Source organism: Acanthochromis polyacanthus, chromosome 3, assembly GCF_021347895.1.
Source record: "Acanthochromis polyacanthus isolate Apoly-LR-REF ecotype Palm Island chromosome 3, KAUST_Apoly_ChrSc, whole genome shotgun sequence".
Classification (NCBI taxonomy): domain Eukaryota; kingdom Metazoa; phylum Chordata; class Actinopteri; family Pomacentridae; genus Acanthochromis; species Acanthochromis polyacanthus.
The window spans coordinates 28,294,869-28,316,026 of NC_067115.1; the positions used below are offsets into that span (position 1 = coordinate 28,294,869).

General features: G+C 40.3%; 2 protein-coding genes across 4 annotated transcripts in view; both read left to right on the top strand.

Moving 5' to 3' along the window:
* npnta (nephronectin a) overlaps positions 1-17,115 on the top strand; it is a 78,458-nt gene extending 61,343 nt beyond the window's left edge. For all 3 annotated transcript variants that reach the window (XM_022193737.2, XM_051945195.1, XM_022193738.2), the window contains 4 exons: positions 9,681-9,770; positions 10,817-10,915; positions 15,063-15,322; positions 15,565-17,115. In XM_022193737.2, coding sequence (XP_022049429.2) covers positions 9,681-9,770; positions 10,817-10,915; positions 15,063-15,322; positions 15,565-15,675 — 560 coding nt within the window. In that variant the 3' untranslated portion in view covers positions 15,676-17,115. The remainder of the gene's footprint in view (positions 1-9,680; positions 9,771-10,816; positions 10,916-15,062; positions 15,323-15,564) is intronic.
* gstcd (glutathione S-transferase, C-terminal domain containing) overlaps positions 1-21,158 on the top strand; it is a 457,968-nt gene that overhangs the window by 143,073 nt on the left and 293,737 nt on the right. The gene's annotated exons all lie outside the window — the stretch shown is intronic.

Consider the following 21,158-nt stretch of genomic DNA (forward strand, 5'->3'; position numbering starts at 1 on the left):
TACATCAATTTGACGGGTACAAACTGTAATTTTTTATGAAAAAATACAAAAATCGCCATATTACTTGTTATAGATATTACGACACGTTTCCATTATCAGCACAACAGTACGTACATTTATTATTTAAAGAAATAAATGCAAAAGTTACAGTACTGGTGTTCTACATTACAGCGTTTTTCCATTAAATAACTGTGCAGCAGTAGGGAAATGGATTTTTCTCAAGACACTCTGGACAGGTCACCAGTCTATCACAGGACTACACATAGAGACAAACAATCACACTCACATTCACACCTCAGGACAATTTAGAGTCACCGATTAACCTCAGCATATTTTTGGGTTGTGGAAGAAAGCTGGAGAACCTGGAGAAAACCCACACATGCACAGGGAGAACATGCAAAGTCCATGCAGAAAGATCCCAGGAAGACCGGGACACGAACTGGGGATCTTCTAGCTGCAAGGCGACGGTGCTAACCAAGCCACCACCACATGATTGTTAGGATAGCAATGTCCATACAGAGACTGTCTAGTTTGGAAGAAGGTCTGTCAAGATATCAATTCTTTCCACATTTGGATTGTGTTTAGTCTTGCATCATTGACTCTTGCTGATGATCGTCCAAGCCAGACAATGTCCAAAAAGCTCCGAAGCCAGTACTTGAGATGCCATGCGGAAGGTTTCCAGCGCTGGACAATGATCCTCTTTGCTGCAGTCAGGCCTGCCAGTTAAATGTTATGCTTCTTGTCCGCAAAAGAAACATGAGAATCTTCATTTAGAAGTCGTACAGCTGGGTCCATTGATAACTGTACTCCCGTTAGTTCTATCAGAGTACTGATAACCGTCTCCCACAAAACAAAAACTCCTGGACATTCCCATACAACATGTATAAATGAGCCAACGGTTCCATGGAGGATGATTTGGATTTTTTTGAGGTACTGGCAGTATTTGCCCAGATCTTATCCCAGTTTATATTTTGTCCTAATTCCACTATGTCCATGTCCCAAGCTTTCAATCATGACGTTGCATTTATCATAGATATGGGATACTATTCATCCTGGAGCATTTTGTATCCAATATGAAATGGGTTTGGCAAATTGTGATAATGTGTCTATATTAATATGTGAATCGAAATTACTGGTGCAGTTGGCTGTTTTCCTACCAGCTAAACACATGTCGGTGTTAATGCCAAACATCTGACAGCAACTTTGAAAACAGTTTATGATGCAGACGTGTGAGAGTTGTTGAAATCAGAGTTCAGGATCAGAGTGGATGGGAACACTGTGCAAGTAGTTTTAGCAAACGCACTTAGCAGGGCCTCATTGTAATATTTAAGCCTGCAAGCTGATAAATATTTAACCCCAGCTGTACCCGCCCTCAAATCCCAGTGCAACACAGACATTGTAAAGAAATAATGCTCATTTATAAAATACAACAAATTAGTCCCACTAATTGCAGTATTAAAAGTAAGAATATTTTCCTCTTAAGGCAATTATCTTCTTGGCTTCCGTTAACAAACACAAACTGGTGCTCAGCCAGACTGTTGTTTATCCAGATGTCACACTGTGTTCTCTGCCAAGCATGAATCTTTGACACCAATTACATTCAAAATGCATCATCAGTCCTTGTTTTAGTTTGACATTCTCGATCAAAACCACAGAACGGGATTGACTCGGAGGGAAAAAATAATGAGTGGTGGCTGCGATTGTTTCCTTTTTGCTTCAACAAAGGGTAATCAGGGCAATCAGCTGCTGCCTTCTTCTGCCAGCGAGAAGTGCAGTAACCTTTTCAAAATACTGAATTGTTTCTTAATGAGATCAGCCCTGTGATGTGTGACATGTCAGAAACGTTTGGTCCGATGCTGTACTTACTGTCTGCTTCTTAATGTAATAGAGGATCCAGATTTTTTTCCTGGTAAACATTATTTCAAGTATTTACAGGATGAGGACGGTGGAGTTTTATATATTGTGACCAAGAAATCCGACGAAAACACTAAAAAATAAAAAATAAATCAATGCTGCTAACAGCTTTTACCTGTGTGTCAAAAACCTGATGTGCCATAAAGCTCTATTGTTGTCCAAAAAACGATTAGGAAACACATCAGTGAGCTGCACCAGGTGACAGTAAAATGTCATTCGTGTCCACTGTTTTGGGTGGAAATTGGGCTGAATATTTCAAAACTTAGACACATTAAAACCTCAGCAGTCTGCTGGCTGGATAATGCGTGGGTTGAATGATAACTCAAGTTATTTTCAGGCCCGGATGAACTAACACTTTAATGTTACAAAAAAAAAAGAAATGCAAATGAGAACTATTGTTTACACTCTGCATTTTGGTGCTGTAAGCAACTTACTACAGTTCCCAACAAATTCACAGTTTGCTCAATTTTTCAGTAAAGTTTGCTGAAAACTAGTGTCCTGCTTTTTCAGGAACTTATTTAGCCTTTAGGATTCACTTCTTCATTCCGAATAAAGGACTTTAAACTATCAAAATTGCACAGGATACAGGAGTAGGAACATATGCTACCAGTCAAAACTTTGGGGTCACCCAGACAATTTCATTTTTTCTGCTTTTGTTTCAAAAATAAGGACATTTCTAAGTGACCTCAAACTTTTTAACACGAGTGGACATGAATTAAAATTGCTCTTTATTAACTAAAGTTGCTATTATTAGTTAAAGTTGCTCTATATTAGCTAAAGTCGATATTATTAGCTGAAGTTGCTTGTTATTAGCTAAAGTTGATATTATTAGTTAAAGTTGCTCCAAATGAGTTAAAGTTGCTCTTAACGAGTTGAAATTGACCTACACTGCCATTCAAAAGTTTAGGGTCATTCAGGCAATTTCCTATTTTCCATGAAAACTCACACTTTTATTCATGTACTAACATAACTGCATTAGGGTTTTCTAATCATCAGTTAGCCTTTCAACACCATTAGCTAACACAATGTAGCATTAGAACACAGTAGTGATGGTTGCTGGAAATGTTCCTCTGTACCCCTATGGAGATATTCCATTAAAAATCAGCTGTTTCCAACTAGAATAGTCATTTAACACATTATCAATGTCTAGATTGTATTTCTGATTCATTTTATTTCATCTTCATTGAGAACAAATGCTTTTCTTTTAAAAATAAGGACCTTTCTAAGTGGCCCCAAACTTTTGAACAGTCGTGTAATTAAAGATAGAATAATGCTTTGTTGTTTCTTTTTTGGGGTTTTCTTACTCTAAACAGAAAAATACCCCTAATCATTTACTTTACGCGCACGTTTTGCAGCCTACTAAATCCTCAAGCTTACAGAATGCAGAACTACTAAAGCATATGTTGCTTCCATAAATGTGCACATTATGAAAGAGCGGCAGAGAGGAGTGCCAAGGCTGGAACAGAGATTGACGTTTCAGTATCATGCTCGTAGCCACAGCAAAAAGAAAACGCTGAGCTGCGTTCACATGTCTGAAATGTCTGGTGAGATGCAACACACAGAACAGGAGGTGAGATACTGTGGTGCAAACTCACCTTGCCAGATGGCATCACATAATTAGAGAAAGGAAAGAGGAGAGAAGATTACCTAAACACCTGTCTGCACTGCTTGAGGGAGACATCAATCTAATAGTTTGCACCACAGCAGACCAGCTATGTGAGAGCTTCCTGAAGATGGTTTGAATAAGACGAGAGGAGGAGGGAAGAGAGAGACATCACTGAGTAATTATTCAAATCATTAGATGGAAATGGGGGTAAAAACGGAAAGCTGTGCCTCAAATACAGATGCTTACTGCAGTCAGAGCTAGTGTAGACTTTTGTAGTTTCCTTTCGCTTCAGACCTGTTGGACATTTTCTTGTTTTCAGATGAGTTGAAAGAAAAGAAATGTGCTTTTTAAGCCAAGAATTAGATGAGAGGATCAGTGTGACTCTCATGTCTGCATAAATCTGGAGCTGAAAGAAGTGGGTCATCTTAGAGAGATGAACAGCCTGGCTGCCTCCAAACATCAAAAACACACTTCCATCTTTGTATTTTACTCTGACCAACAAGTGTTAGAACAAAAAATACACAAGTGACATTGGCTTCAGTTACTCGCTGTAATTGTTTCTCAGCATCTCTGCTGGTTGCTTCACAAAATTCTACCAAATTTGCCTCCAGCCAAGTAACAGTTAAGGCACATAAACGCCGATAAAACTACAAATTTGTGTCCCTGTGTATGTACAGACTAAACACATGGTTTAGTTTTCATGATGCAGGTTACATGTCTCTTTCTCTCTCTCTCTGTTTCCAGTCTTTATGTTAAGTTTATTGCCTCCCACTTCTAGATTAATGCATAAACATGAGAGCAGCATCAGTCATCTAAGTCAGTAAGAAAAGCAAATAAACATATTTTCCAAAGTATAAATACAGATCCCCTTAAACGCTCTCTGGATTGTGTCAAAAAAAAAAAATGCATTTCTGTTCAGCTGGAAAAAAAAATCACAAGGCTGTTTTTCCTAGCCGCATGAAAGCTTGCATTTTGGAGACGCAAGGCTTTCACCCAGTGACAGTTATACAAGTGTGATGGTGTAACATCATGTCAACAAAAGGAAAGATAGCGACGCTGCATCTGAAAGAAAAATAAAAAAGTGATGAAATGTGCTCTATCTATCTACAGACCTTAAAATCTCAAGGAAAGGAGCGTTGATTTCTGTGTTGCTGATTGGTTTTTAATTTGTTTACTTAACATTTGGACAGAACATAGCAGCAGATTTTACTGACTGCAAAAATATTTAGTTGGAATAAAGCACATAAGGTCAAGAGGTGCAGTGTTGGAATAATATTTCCCATGACGTGTTTCATCATATTTAGACATAGTTTATGATTTATATACTGTGGTTTGGAGATGTCTGAGATTCCTGTCAGCACCCTGATGCAGTGGAGAAAACTGGGATTTTTATTAGTAGGACTCAAACCACAAACAGTGTCCCAGTTACTCTGGATAATCCTGACCTTGCTATGAGAAGTTTTCATCTGAGCTACTTTCTGCAAAAATAAGAAGTCAATGAAAAATGTTGACAGTGAGGTCTATAGATCATTCAGTGTAACCAGGGCATTGTTTCTAAGAAGATGCATGACTTTCGAGTTCTTAAAATGAACTTTTATTAAGGTTTCGAGCAGCAAAAATGTCAATTAATTGAACTTCATGGCATTTGGGGTAAGGGTAGGAAGTTTGCTATGTTGATACATCCTGTATCTTCATATACTACACTACTTTTCAAAAGTTTAGGGTCACTTAGAAATGTTTTTATTTCAATGAAGTTAGCATTAATTGAATCAGAAATACAGTCTAGACATTGTTAAGGTGGCAAGTGATTATTATAGCTGGAAACAGCTGATTTTTAATGGAATATCTCCATATTGTTTGTTGAAAATGATACACAACTCTTTTTCCGTTCTCACTGTGTGGATGTTATTATTGATATTGTTACTGGGAAGAATGGAGATTTAGATATTGCTACAATCACTTTTGAAATCAGATAACTTCTGAAATAATTAGATAACAAATATTTACTAGAAAGAAAAACTAAATTGTATTTGTTTTAGAAGTTTTACAAGGAAAGAAGGGTTTCAGAAATATCTTTATGCCTTGTTACTCCTAACTAGATTGGCTTTGCAAGGGTGTTTTACTAATTAGTTTGCTATCTTAAACTAAATTATTTATTGTGTGGTTAGTGTTTTGTTCAAGTAATATTGCACCTAAGAATGAAAGAGTGAAGATCAATTTAATCTGGAAGCCTGTGTGGACTCAGTGAGTCATTGTAATAAGCATTAAGATAAACTGCTGATGTAAAAGCAGAAATGCCACAACATTAACAAATGCTCCATTATGAATCAAAGTCTTTCATTCAGAATTTTTATTTAACCCACAAGAAAAGAACAGAAAAATAAGACACCAAAAACATTTCAGAATTAAAGTAAAAGTACTCATCCATGGCCTTGGTCATTATTGTATCAAATGATCAACTGTTCAACAAGTCAAATCTAAGCATACAGTACTGCATTTATATAGTACATTTTAAAACAACCTCTGTTGAACGTGATAAGGCAGACAGCCATAAAAATATGTGACAAAAAACAGAGTCAAAACTTTCAAAATCAATAAATATTTACAGACATCACTCCTGTGTTCTAATGCTACATTGTGTTAGCTAATAATGTTGAAAGGCTAAAACCCTTGTGCAAACCCAACACTGATAATTAATATACATTTTTGGGATATGTTTTAACTTACAAACCGCCAGCAGAGAAAAGCATATATTTCCCATAATACCGTTTAATTGTCAGAATTTTTGTAATCACACGATGTTCCTGTGCTGTTAAAATTGGATACCCAAACATGGCTGTATTTCAGTTGTCACAGTGTCAAATTACTGCAGCCTTAATCAGCATATCATTGGATTTACTCTTTATATATCCACCCTGCGACTGGATGCTCGATTTCAAGGGAGACTTCGTTCCTTAACAGCACAGACACACAAACACAGACGTACTCGGAGAGACCTGCGTGCCTGGGATTGCTGGAGAACCTTGTGTGAGCGCAACCTCCCCGCTCTCAGATTCCTTCGACTGACAGACTACATCGCGGTCTGCCAGGTGGTCGTGACCCAGCATTGGGGACGGGCCCCGTCAGTGGCCGGGCTGTCTGCTGGGGACCGCATGTTATAGGGCCTCTGGAGGGTTGTCAGTTCAAGTGCAGGTTACGGTTCATTCATAGCATAAGCTCAGGCATCTGCGTGGGATGCTGAGAAGTGTTTTGTTCCTCTGCCAAGGAACACAGCAGAGTTATGTGACAATCGCAGTTGGTTTATCTGTCTGTTTGTCTGTCTGTTAGCAACATTACTCAAAAACAGACCAGCGGATTTGGATGAAATTTTCAGGGAAGGTCGGAAATGACACAAGGACCACCTGATTCAATTTTGCCAGTGATGCGGCTTGTAATCTGAATCCATGGATTTGTTAAAGATTTCTGTATCATTGCGAGATAGTGACACTGCATTACTGTAACTATGACAACAAGTGAACGCTACATCAGCTGCCTGCTGACGATCACGTGATTGTGATCCTACTACAAATCGACCGCTGTGGACTTATCAGGACTTATCCATGGGAAATGATACAAGGAACAATTAATTAAATTGTGGAGGTGTTTTCGAGTCCCATCAATTCCCGCCACCTGCTACATATTTACACACGTGGACAAAATTGTTGGTACCCCTCAGTTAAAGAAGGAAAAACCCACAATTCTCACTGAAATCACTTGAAACTCACAAAAGTAACAATAAATAAAATTTTTTTGAAAATTAAATAATCAAAATCAGCCATCACTTTTGAATTGTTGATTAACATAATTATTTAAAAAAACAAACTAATGAAATAGGGCTGGACAAAAATGATGGTACCCATAACTTAATATTTTGTTGCACAACCTTTTGAGGCAATCACTGCAATTAAACGATTTCTGTATTTGTCAATGAGCGTTCTGCAGCTGTCAACAGGTATTTTGGCCCACTCCTCATGAGCAAACAGCTCCAGTTGTCTCAGGTTTGATGGGTGTCTTCTCCAAATGGGATGTTTCAGCTCCTTCCACATATGTTCAATGGGATTCAGATCTGGGCTCATAGAAGGCCACTTTAGAATAGTCCAGCGCTTTTCTCTCAGCCATTCTTGGGTGTTTTTGGCTGTGTGTTTTGGATCGTTGTCCTGTTGGAAGACCCATGACCTGCGACTGAGACCAAGCTTTCTGACACTAGGCAGCACATTTCTCTCCAGAATGCCTTGATAGTCTTCAGATTTCATCGTACCTTGCACACTTTCAAGACACCCTGTGCCAGATGCAGCAAAGCAGCCCCAAAACATTACTGAGCCTCCTCCATGTTTCACCGTAGGGACAGTGTTCTTTTCTTCGTATGCTTGGTTTTTGAGTCTATGAACATAGAGTTGATGTGCCTTACCAAAAAGCTCCAGTTTGGTCTCATCTGTCCAAAGGACATTCTCCCAGAAGCTTTGTGGCTTGTCAACATGCATTTTTGCAAATTCCAGTCTGGCTTTTTTATGAGTTTTTTTCAGCAGTGGTGTCCTCCTTGGTCGTCTCCCATGAAGTCCACTTTGGCTCAAACGACGACGAATGGTGCGATCTGACACTGATGTACCTTGGCCTTGGAGTTCACCTTTAATTTCTTTGGAGGTTGCTCTGGGCTCTTTGGATACAATTCCAACGATCCGTCTCTTGAATTTGTCATCAATTTTCCTCTTGCGGCCACGTCCAGGGAGGTTGGCTACTGTCCCGTGGGTCTTGAACTTCTGAATAATATGAGCCACTGTTGTCACAGGAACTTCAAGCTGTTTAGAGATGGTCTTATAGCCTTTACCTTTAAGATGTTTGTCTATAATTTTTTTTCGGATGTCCTGGGACAATTCTCTCCTTCGCTTTCTGTTGTCCATGTTCAGTGTGGTACACACCTTTTCACCAAACAGCAGGGTGACTACTTGTCTCCCTTTAAATAGGCAGACTGACTGATTATGAGTTTGGAAACACCTGTGATGTCAATTAAATGACACACCTGAGTTAATCATGTCACTCTGGTCAAATAGTTTTCAATCTTTTATAGAGGTACCATCATTTTTGTCCAGGCCTGTTTCATTAGTTTGTTTTTTTAAATAATTATGTTAATCAACAATTCTAAAGTAATGGCTGTTTTTGATTATTTAATTTTCAATAAATTTTTATTTATTGTTACTTTTGTGAGTTTCAAGTGATTTCAGTGAGAATTGTGGGTTTTTCCTTCTTTAACTGAGGGGTACCAACAATTTTGTCCACGTGTGTAGATCACGCGATTCAGTGTCCATAGATAACCTACACATGAATAACACGCACCTGTGCTCTGCACAAAGTCATTTTGTTTGTGGATACATCCATATTAAATGGCCACATTCTGTGTTGCCGTGACTTCTGATAAACAAATGCTGCATTTCTAAAAAATAATGCTGCATTTCCGACAATGCCATATGAGGGACTGAACAGCCTTTCTTAGTACTGCGCCCTCTGAATGCTTTTCTGGCTGATAGTTTTTCTCATCAAATCCCACCAACTTGCTGCATATTCAAATGCAAAACATAGTAAAATGAAGATATTTACGTGTATTTCAATTTTGTTTTGTTCTGAAGTCAATGCATGTCTTGCTACAGAAAATTTGTCATTAAAAAAACCTGCTTTACGCTGCACTCAGTTGACCTTTAAAAACACAGATTGGCCTACTGTATAGTATTTTGGGCAGTGTGACCCCATTGGAGAGGGACAGAGGCTATTTCAGGGCTGGCTGTGTACTTGATGTGTGTGTGCATGTACTGAAGGTCCCAGTTGTGCGGCAGCAACATTTGCCCAGACATTGCATCAGATGAACCGCCGCCCTTTCCCTCGTTGTGTTTCACATTTGACTTCTGGTGTTGCTATGGGTTTTCTCAGGTATTCTGGTCTCTGCGGGGGTTATTGAATTAGCTTAGCCGTGGCTACACAGGCGCTAAACCGTGACATTGATTCATCCTTGTCAAGTCCTTGTTGAGTAATGAAGCAAAGCTATACAATGGCCACAAGAAAATGCCAGTGAACAAATATAATACCTTAGTTAATCCTTTTTCCAAACTTCCCTCCCTCTCTGTCTCCTCAGTTCCTCGGAACCCCGGCCATAACACCGTCCTCGACATTGACTTTGACATTGAGCTCGGCAACACTGCGGATGAAGCCAAGGATGACCCAGGTAAACACGTTTGATGAGACAATCAGCGGCGGCCCTGCAAATACGGCTCAAACGATGACAGACGAGTCACATTTGCTGTACGCAAAATGAAACTGACAAGCAGCTCCTGCAGTGGTGGAGGTATTAGAGTGACCAGATGTGTTTTGATAGGGCTTTCACCAGGGGGTGACGCATGACATCTGGCCGTATCAGTTTAAATAATGGCTCACAGCCCAGAATGCACTGCCAGACTTTTCCACTTTTCACATTATGCCTGCTTGATTGCTTGACTGCTTGAATGATTAATTGATCATTTGGAAGCACATCAGCGCTCTCCTCCAAACCTCCATAGTATTTAATGTTGAGTTCCTACGACGACAATAAGCTTTTGTGAGGAGACAGCACTTTCTGTCATGCCTGCTCAGGGTGATTTATTGATCTCGAGAGGATGCAGATTAAATTGCCTAATGATTTAGTTACGTGTTTATTTTAGTTCACAGTGCGCCATTTGATATACTGATTTAAAAGAGAAGGCATTTTCATTGGCTCAGAAAATGAACTAGAAAGTATTTTTCTGAAAACCTTGTTACGGAGACAAAATGATTGATATTATTCCTATCTTTGAAACCAATTTGTACAGCGATCCCTGGATAATACGGCAACTTTTGCCTGCATTGCTTTAATGTTGTTGTCTAGGCATCATCATTTGGAAAGAAATGATCAGTCATTGAATATTATGACTCTGTTGTACACATAATGTCTTTTATTATGCTGCACAGCATTCATACAATGCATAGAAACACACTACGTTGCAATACTCAGCAAATCCTGTACATTTACATAAAGCCATTTCTTCTTTTCGGAGCTCATTTTTCTTCTGTTCTGAGAATGCAGGATTAGAACAAATGTTTACACCTTTTTGGAGCAGCTTCAGCAGTCCTCTTGCTCCCAGAGAAGTTGGAGGCGCACAGCGAGCCCCCTGTGAACCATTACAAAGAGCAGGCCGGAGGCTTGTGCATGTGTGCTCTGTCTGCTTCTCTGAAATATGTGTTTTTCTTTCTATTCAGCGTCGGGGTATCTCAGCTGCTCCTTTGATGACGGTCTTTGTGGTTGGATCAGGGACAAAGACGGAGACCTTCACTGGGAGACAACTCCTGATCCATCAGGTAACCGAGGATTCTCACTCACACAACTTTAATAAAAATACTGTTGGTTCGATAATTTGTTTTACGCTACTAGTCAAAAGTTTAGACACACCTTCTCATTCAATGGTTTTTCTTTATTTTCATGACCATTTACATTGAAGATTCTCACTGAAGGCATCAAAACTATGAATGAACAAATATGGAATTATGTAGTAAACAAAAAGTGTGAAATAAGTCAAAACATGTTTTATATTTTAGATTCTTCAAAACAGCCACCCTTTGCTTTGATTACTGCTTTCCACACTCTGGGCATTCTCTTCATGAGCTTCATGAGGTACAGTAGAACCTGAAATGGGTTTCCAACAGTCTTGAAGGAGTTCCCAGAGATGCTGAGCACTTGTTGGTCCTTTTGCCTTCACTCTGTGGTCCATTTCATCCCAAACCATCTGGATCGGGTTTAGGTCAGGGGACTGTGGAGGTCAGGTCATCTGATGCAGCACTCCATCACTCTCCTTCTTGGTCAAATAGTCCTTCCACAGCCTGGAGGTGTGTTTGGGGTCATTGTCCTGTTGAAAAATAAATGATGGTCTGACTAAACACAACCTGGATGGCATGTCATGTCACTGCAGGATTCTGTGGTAGCCATGCTGGTTCAGTGTTCCTTCAGTTTTGAATAAATCCCCAACAGTGTCACCAGCAAAGCACCCCCACACCGTCAGATTCGGATTGACTGACCTTCAGCTCTTAAAGTAATGATGGACTGTGGTTTCTCTTGACTTAGTTGATTGGTTCTTGCCATAATATGGATTCTAACAGTTGTCAAATAGGGCTGTCAGTTGTGTACCAACCTGACTTCTGCACAACACAGCTGATGGTCCCAACCCCGTTAAGAAGGCAAGAAATTCCACAAATTAACCTTGACAAGGAACACCTGTGAAGTGAAAACCATTTCAGGTTCTACCTCATGAAGGTCATGGAGAGAATGACAAGAGTGTGCAAAGCAGTAATCAAAGCAAAGGGTGGCTACTTGTGGCTACCATTTCTTCAGTATGTATCTACAATGTAGAAAGTAGTAAAAATAAAGAAAAACCATTAAATGAGAAGGTGTGTCCAAACTTTTGACTGGCAGAGTATAAAAATTGAAATGACTTTGCTCCTCTACTGACGCACATCACACACACACTTGCAGCCACACAAAGACAGTCTAAGCAGCTCCGTTTTGTTCTACTCAATTACAGGTCAAGATGAAAATTACTTGAGGGAAGTAGTCTGTCTTTTCTGCAGATTAGTGCTTTGCTGTACAAAGCGATGCAAATGAGAAGTGGATTACGTGACCCATCAGTGATACCAGTGGCTCGCGTTAAATAGGAACACAACGCTGTTTTTCTTTGGGTTCGGGTGAGGAGAAGACATGGGGAATTATGTTGAGAGGACTCGGTGGAGGCAGTGTGATGTCTAAGTAGAGCGGAGCACTGCTGCTGCTGCTGCTGCTGTTTAAGTAACAATAGCCACATCTGGCTTCTGCTGCCAACTGGCAACAGCGTGTTTCCAGACATTCAGTGCCTCATCAGTGCAAATAAACATGTTTACCCAGACATTTAGGTGGCCAGACCAGTAATTTACAGCAAACCAAATGCTAATAGAGTAATTCCAGTTAAGAGGCAGCATTTGATCTGTAGTAGTCTGTTGACACCATGACATTAAATCAACACTTTTGAATAATTTCTTAATTATAAATACATGTGTGTGTTCACCTATCCCTGCTTTTTCTTCGATGTGTTCTGAGGCATGTTACTATTTACTGTTCATCACTTGAAGCCGTCTGATAAACAGCCAAGGGCAAACACTTCCAAATGCTCATTCCTGTTGGAGGAATGGCACCGATTTGGAAAGGAGCTCATAACTTATGCAGAAAGCCTCTGTGGTCCAGAGATACTTATTGCAGCCCCTGTGGTTAACAGCAGCCATACATGGATCTGCTGGATAAGCAAAATACATCAGCATTAATCAGCCAGAAGCTCTTTCACCTTTAAATTTTTAAAAATATAGTTCTGCTATCACTAACTAATGCATGAATTAACAAAAATATATCTATTTGCCACAGGCTGCTGGAAACGACACAGAAGTGGGTCGAGTGTTTACCAATAGTCTTTTTTATTTTCTGTTGACATTTAAAGGAGCATTTCACCCAAATGGTTAAAAAAAAAAACTCCACCTCACCCCCGCCCCCCAAAATTATATTTTCTTACTTACCTGTGTAGTCATAATAATCTTTTTTCTTCACAGCCAAAAAAATACAATACTGTGCTGCTCCCACCGTTCAAAAAGTTGCCAAAGCTCCATTGTAATTTAGTTTCCCAGAAACAAGGCTCCACTCAGGACAGTCCACAGACCTTGTCAACAGTTTGCATGCAAACAGTTTCTCAAGCAGCAATTCGTTCCAGCAAAAACCTGTTAATAGTGAGGTCTGTGAATTATCCTGGGTAAACCAGAACACTGTCTCTGGAAAAACTGGAAAACCAGGCTGCTGCTAAATTTTTCAGAGGTTTCAGCGCTGCACACACAAACGAGACTCAGTGTGTCAGTTTTTGTAGCAGTAAGAATACACATACATCCTAAAACTTTAGCCAATAATACCTGAAATTTCTGCGTGGATTGGTACTAGTAGATAACCAAGAAAGTTATGTTTTTGTTTGTTTGTGTGGATTTTATTATTATTATTGTTGTTGTTGTTGTTGTTATTATGGTCTCCTTTAAGTTATTTTTGTGTCAAATTAAACATTAAAAAAAAATCCAAGTTAAGTAAAACTAGTTTTGATCAGTTCAAGTCATTTTAGATTCATTTGTACAACATGAAAAGCACTCAGAGAGCACAGTACTCTGCCAAGACTGCTCAGTCGCATCATTTCTGATGGCTGAAATCTTGAAAAAATTCATGGCAGACGGCAACATAGAATGTGGCCATTTAGTATAGAAGTACGCACAAACAAAATGCTCTTGTGCTGAGCACAGACATGTGTTATTCATGTATACGTTATGTACGGATACCAAATCACGTGACCTAAATATGTAGCGGGCAACAGGAATTGATAGAATTGATTGATATAATCAACTCATCGAATCCATCCTCACCTATAACATCTTAACCTGGTTCAACTTCCTCACCATCAAACACAAAACAAAACTCTCCCAAATAATAAATCAGGCCAGTAATTTCACTCAAACACCCAACCCCCATTGTGTGAACTGTATGGACGCTCAATGATGAGGAAAGCCACCCTCGTCAGTGAGGACCCCTCACATCCCCTCCAACACTCCTTCATGCTGCTGCCATCAGGCAGACGCTGCAGAACCCCACTGGCCAGGAAAAACATCTACAAAAATCTTTCATCCCCTCTGCAATATCTGCTCTTGATAACTCAAAATAGATTGCACTGTGTTTTTAGTACTTTTAGTTATTTTATGTGTATTACTTGTTTTTTTTATTTATTGTACTGTGTTGTTATTATGTGAGGGTGATTTCAGTGTTTGAGTGTGGTTTGTAAACTTTGTCTTACAGCCGTGACAAAAGACGAATTTCAGTTTTTACTTGAAACAGACAATAAAGTTATCTATCTATCTATCTATGACGCAGAAACACCCCCAATTTTATTATTTCTTCCTTGTATCATTTCCAACAGATAAGTCCCGAGCGATGCAGCGGTGGATTTGTTGTCAGCAGGCAGCTGACGTAGCGTTCGCTTTTCATAGTTGTTGCCGCTATCTGGCAATGATACAGAAATCTTTAACAAATCTGTGGATCCAAACTATAAGCTGCATCACTGCCACAATTGATTGAGGTGGTCCTTGTGTCATTTCTGACCTTCCCTGGAAATTTCATCGAAATCCTTTAGTCCGTTTATGAGTAATGTTGCTGACAGACATACAAACACACAAACCGATTGTCTCATAACTCCGGCGTTCCTTGGTGGAATAATAAGACTATAGATCATGAGTATTGCGCTTAGATAATGGTGTAAAATTACATAAGCAGCAATAGATTTATTGTTGTGTTATTAAACGATTTTCAAGGATACAGCAGCATGTGTGGCGGGAACAACAGCTTTTATAATTGTCATCATTTTACACAGTCAAGTTTACTTTCATTAATGGACTTTCATCTCCACAGGTGGTCGGTACCTCACCATTCCTGACGCAGGAAACAAGAGGACGGGACGGGGGGCCCGGCTGGTCCTCCCACTCACCCCTCCATGGAACGACGGCAATCTGTGCCTGTCATTCCGGCACAAGCTGGCGGGTCACCACGTGGGAATGCTTCAAGTGTTCGTGAAGAAGGGGAAGCAGTACAGTCCGGCAGTGTGGGGTCGAACAGGTGGAAACGGCTGGAGACACACCCAGATCACACTATGGGGCGCGGGCCTGGAAAGTGTAAGTATAAGAAACATCAAAAAGCGCTCTCTCATGCAGCATATGCTGAATTTTACATGGTTGTTTCTACAGATTTTTTTTGAAGAGAGGTGTCTGTGTTTCTAAAAAAATTAATCGAAGGAGCTGTTGAAAAGAGTGAATGCGCAAAAGTTAGCGGGGTCCACCTTGAATGAATCCTCTTTGATCAGGAAGTGTTGATTCCTGTGTGGCGGTGCCTGAGTGTGCTTTGTGCTGTCGTCCAGGTGATCCTGAAGGGGGAACGTGGGCGAGGCAGGAGCGGGGAGATGGCCGTGGACGACATCACCTTGAGGAAAGGCGCCTGCACAGAGGAGCACAATCTGAGGAGACTCTGACTGACAGAACAGAGGAAGGCAGGCGGGAAAACATGAGGGAGAATCATCTCAAAGAGAGCAGACTCTGTTGTGACACCCCCTCACTCTGCCTTAGTGCTCGCTGATCCCTCCCTCCCTCTCCCTCCCTCTCCCTCTCACCCCGTCCTCCACCTCCCAGCTGAACGATATCCGAAAAATTGTGTGTCTGTAGAACATTGGTTTTTCTCTTTTCCCTCCCCGGCCGTCTGTGAATACGCCAATCTCATGGGTGGATCCTGGCAGCACACCCCTCGGCCTCTCTCTCTCTCACTCCGTCACCTTGTTACTCGGAAACCTGCATGTACCTACTTACCATGGAAATGTCCTCCACCTAACACAGCCATGGCAGCCGTCCAACCACACCTCTGAGAGGCCCGCATTCACTTCTTTCTTTCCCGCAGAGGATCTCTTCCCTCATTATGGAGTCCACTTTTGCTTTGCTTTGATCCTTTTAACCACAAGCCCCTGCTTTTCTTTTTTATTTTCTTGATGGTAAAATTATGTGGCCAGAGGTTGCAATTTGTGACTGTTTTGATCAGCAAAAATATCAGACATTTCCTTGAGGGTTAGAGATGGGGTTTTTTTTGTTGTTTTTTCTTTGCAAAAGACAAATTGCATTTGTCAAAATTTGGTTTGTTCTCATCCAGATCACTCCAAATCTGATATGAAACAAGGGTATTAAATGAATTTGCAAGTCAATTCAGCCTGCTTTTGTTGGTAAAATCTGATTTTTTATTTTTATTTTTTTGGTGTTTTTCACAGCTTTTCACAGTATTTCAAAAAAAAAATCTGCTTGATAGAAGAGAGTTTAAGCATTTAGCACCTTTTCTATCCCAATCTTTTATGGAAGACTCATAAGAGTTGAATTAAACTCTCTGCGATCATGTTTGTCAGATACTTGAAACGTGCAAAACAGAGTCAGTGTTTAATTTTTGACACTTGCAACTCAACGGTTACTTTCTATTATACAGTATGTGCTTTGTTATATTAAGTGCGGTTTGTTATAAAGACAATGATGCCGACGACTTTTTAGGCTTTCACAAATTGTATTATTGTAAATGTAGTTGTGTGTACATACTCTAAAAGATCTACAATTCCATTTGTTGTGTGGTTCCTATGTCGTGTAAATTCATGCACAAGTATTAATTGGAATTCAAGTGGTTGTTATTTCAGCATTTAAAGAACACGTACGCAGACAGAAACCTTGTGTAGTGCAAGGCTGTGTGTAAAGTGCGCCAAATGTGTGTGTGTTCATGTGGTATAACCCTCTGTCTGTTACTTGCAAAGCGCATAGTTGCATATTGTATGCTGTGATAATGAAGGGCATCGGCTGGAATTTAAAGGTTTTCTGTATGCATGGATGCATTCACCAAATTCAGATTTATCCAGACCAGTATGTAAATAAAAGACATTTGACTGACATGTTATGAAACAAAGGGTTGGCTTTTTTTTACATTTCTAGTTGCCGTTTTTAAAATAGAACCTGCAGTAAAACTTATTTTTAAAGATATCCTGTTAAGATTTTGACTACTGCTACTACACAATGCTATTATTAGGTTTTAATGAGCATGTGGGCACAGAACAAGCATAGGGCTATCAGAAGCAGGTTGTGCCTTAAAAATGTCACCGCTCCAGTGAAACAGAACTGAAAAAGCAGAGGACAACCATCCAGTGGTGCAGTAGCAAACCCTGCTTCATAATGTTAAAACTAAGTTTAGTAAAAATATGAAGATCTCGAGAATGCATCACTAAACCTAAAAAGGGTTCTTTTTAAAAAAGGAAGCTAACAACACAAAGTATTTGGTGGGAAAAAACACAGCTGTGTTTGTGTGCAGTGGAAACTCCAACTTTAATATAACCGTGCCTACAGAGCTACAGTATGATGGGTAAAATGATCAGTTTCAGATTATAATATTTTATCTTATTTATTATTAAGCAGTAGCAGTTTTATAACAAAATCCAATTACTGCTGCAGTTCACAACGTTCTGTCTGTATTCAGTTGGTTTTTACAGACCACATTCATTAATTTGACTTTACCAGTCAACCTTGTGATTTCTTTTGTAAAACGAACAAAAATAAATAACACATCATGTCTATCTAGAGCTGAACAGTGGCTTGGCGGCTAGCACTTTATAAAAGCTAGAAGATCCCCGATTTGTATCCCGGCCTTCCTGGGATCTTTCTGCATGGAGTTTGCATGTTCTCCCTGTGCATGAGATAATGTGGATGTGTATAGGCTGCACAGTGGATCGGTGGTTAGCACTTTCGCCTCACAGCTAGAAGATCCCCAATTTGGGTCCCGGCCTTTCTGCAGTGAGTTTGCATGTTCTCCCTGTGCATGGATGGGTTTTCTCTGGGTTCTCCGGCTTCCTCCCACAGTCTAAAAACATGCTGAGGTTAATTGATCACTCTAAATTGTCTGTAGGTGTAAATGTGAGTGGGATTGTCTCTACATGTAGCCCTGTGATAGACCGGTGACCTGTCCAGGGTGTCCCCTGCCTTCACTCTAAGTCGTCTGGGATAGACTTCAGCCCTTCATGATTCTAATGAGAATTAAGCGGTGTACAGATATTGAATCTATGGATCACATCTATTCCCACAGGAATCAACTATCCTCAAAATATCATGGAAAACATGAAACAAAACGCTAATGAAATCTTTTCCTTTTTGGCTTCTCGCCACAGTGGATCATCTGCTTCCATCTAACCACATTCTCTGCATCCTCTTCTCTCACACCAACTAACTTTGTGTCATCTTTCACTACGTGAATTGAAAATAAATAAGGTGTTTAAGAAATTAATGCACAGGAATTTACACAGCACATGACACAATTGCTTTTAAATCAAAAATAAGGAAAATGTTTTTTACAGGTACAAACTCCACTGACAATGGAATAATCAGTCCTTGAGTACAAAAAGCTAAAACACTGAAGGACACATGCTTTGATTTAATATTTCAAATTTCTCACATTCAAAGCCATGTTCTCTTTGTTTTCACAGCAGCCCAAAGCGTTGTTTGTGTATGCTGGCTGGCAGGTATCAAATAAGACTAAGCAAGGGGCTTCAAATGTAGTTCCATGTATTAACTAAGCTGCCATTGTAAATGAGTGTGTAAGCTATATCGAACCGCAAGCAACCGCAATACTTCTCCTTCACACTACATTACTAGTTAATTGTTGCCGTGAAGCAAAGTAGGTCAAAGTGACTACTTTGATGAAAGTCTCCCTGATTTAGTCCCCCTGTGTTTTCTATGGTAAGTAGCCATGGAACAGTATAAGCACAACAAGAAAAGCACTCAGTGATCGCAGTACTCCACCACAGCTGTTCATTCCCCCATATAACATTGTCAAAATCACAGCATTTTTTTAAAGAAATGCAGCATTTGTTTATTAATTACTGATGATCAGAAATCACAGCACCATATAATGTGGCCATGTAATATAGATGTACCCACAAAGAAAATGACTTTGCACTGACTACAGGTGTGTGTTATGCATGTGTACGTTATGTACAGATACCGAATCACGTGACCTAAATATGTAGCGAGTGGCGGCAATTGATCTGACTTGGAGACACAGCTGTTCCTTGTATCATTTCCAACTGATAAGTCCCAATAAGTCTGCAGCAGTGAATTTGTAGCAGGATCGTAATCATGTGATCATCCGCAGGCAGCTGATGTAGTGTTCACTTGTTGTCATAGCTACAGTGACACAGTGTCGCTATCTCTTTAACGAATCCGTGGATCCAGACTATACGCTGCATCACTGGCAAAATTGAATCAGTTGGTCCTTATGTCATCTCTGAACTTCCCTGAAAACTTCATCCAAATCTGTTGGTTCGATCTTGAGTAATGTTGCTAACAGACAGACAGACGGACAAACCAACACCAATCGTCACATAACTTCGCTGCGTTCCTTGACAGACTAATAGGTGGCCACTGAACAGTACAAGTACAACTACAAAAGCCCTCAGAGAGCACAGTTCTCTGCCAAGGGGGGGGGGGGGGGGGGGGGGGGTTGTTCCTCCTCAGTGTTCTCAGAAAGAAAAGATGCTGCTGGGCCTTTCTTATGATGTGGGTGGTGTTCACAGTCTAGCTCAGGTCGTCCGAGATGTGCAGGCCAAGAAACTTAAAGCTGGTGACCCGTTCCACTTCCTCCCCATTGATGCTCAGGCCTGAGTGCAGTGTAGCCCTGGACTTCTGGAAGTCAATAATGACTTCTTCTGTCTTCTTGGTGTTGAGGTTGATGTGGTTGTCACTGCACCAGGCCACCAGTGCTTGGACCTCCTCTTTGTATGGTTTCTCATAACTATTGTTGATTGTTGATGAGCCCCACATGGTTGTATCATCTGCAAATTTGATGAGAGTGTTGGAGCCATGAGTAGCGACATAGTCATGAGTGTACAGTGTGTACAAGACTGGACTCCAGCACACAGCCCTGAGGAACACCAGTATTGAAGACAATGGTGGAGGATGTGGAGGTGCCCATTCTGACATGCATTGTTGATGAGTCTGCTGGGGCTGATGGAGTTCAATGCCGACCTGAGGTCAACAAACAGCATCCTAATTTATGTGTCGGGGTTGTCAGTGTGGCTGAGAACAGTGTGGAGGGTGATGGAGATGGCATCATCTGTGGATCTGTTGGACATGTAGGCAAACTGATGTTAATCAAAGCCAGGATGCAATGATGAATTTCTGACCTTCTATGAAAATTTCATCTCAATCCGTCAGTCAGTTTTTGTGTAATGTTCCTAACAGACAAACAGACAGACAAAGCAACGCCGATCGTCACATAACCCGCTTTCCTTGGCAAAGTAATGACTGGCCACGGAACAGCACAAGCAAAATAAAGCATGAAGAGGAGGATTCTGTTCACTTTGTCTGTTTTCATATTTCAGGGACTCTCACTGTGTTCTATCACATAAACCTTTACATTGCTGGATGTGCTTGCAGCAGTAAATGAAACCATCAGGGTAAGTTCACAAGTTCACCTTTAATTTTCCACAGTCCTGTCACTGACCTGGGATAAAATACCTAAAAATCTTCATTTTGCTTTGCGGCTTCATTTTTGAGATCAAAGGGGTGAGCAAACAGAGCTTTTATTAAGATAAAGCACCACAGAAGGAGGAAATCTAGAGGTTAGAGGCAATAGCCAGTGTGTGTGTGTGTGTGTGTGTGTGTGTGTGTGTGTGTGTGTGTGTGTGTGTGTGTGTGTGTGTGTGTGTGTGTGTGTGTGTGAGATCCCCAGTCGTGTATAGGAGGGTTGCAAAGTCATTTCTTCTGTATTTTCCCACACACATAAAGTAATAGAGCACATCGTAATAGCGAGAAGAAAACATCAAACACCTTTTCACCTAATACAGAATAAAGCACAAAGCTTCTGGCTTAATGAAGGACCTTCCTCTACTCCGTTATGCTTGTTCCGTGGAAATAAGAAATCTATCAGTGCTAATGGCACATTAATGGA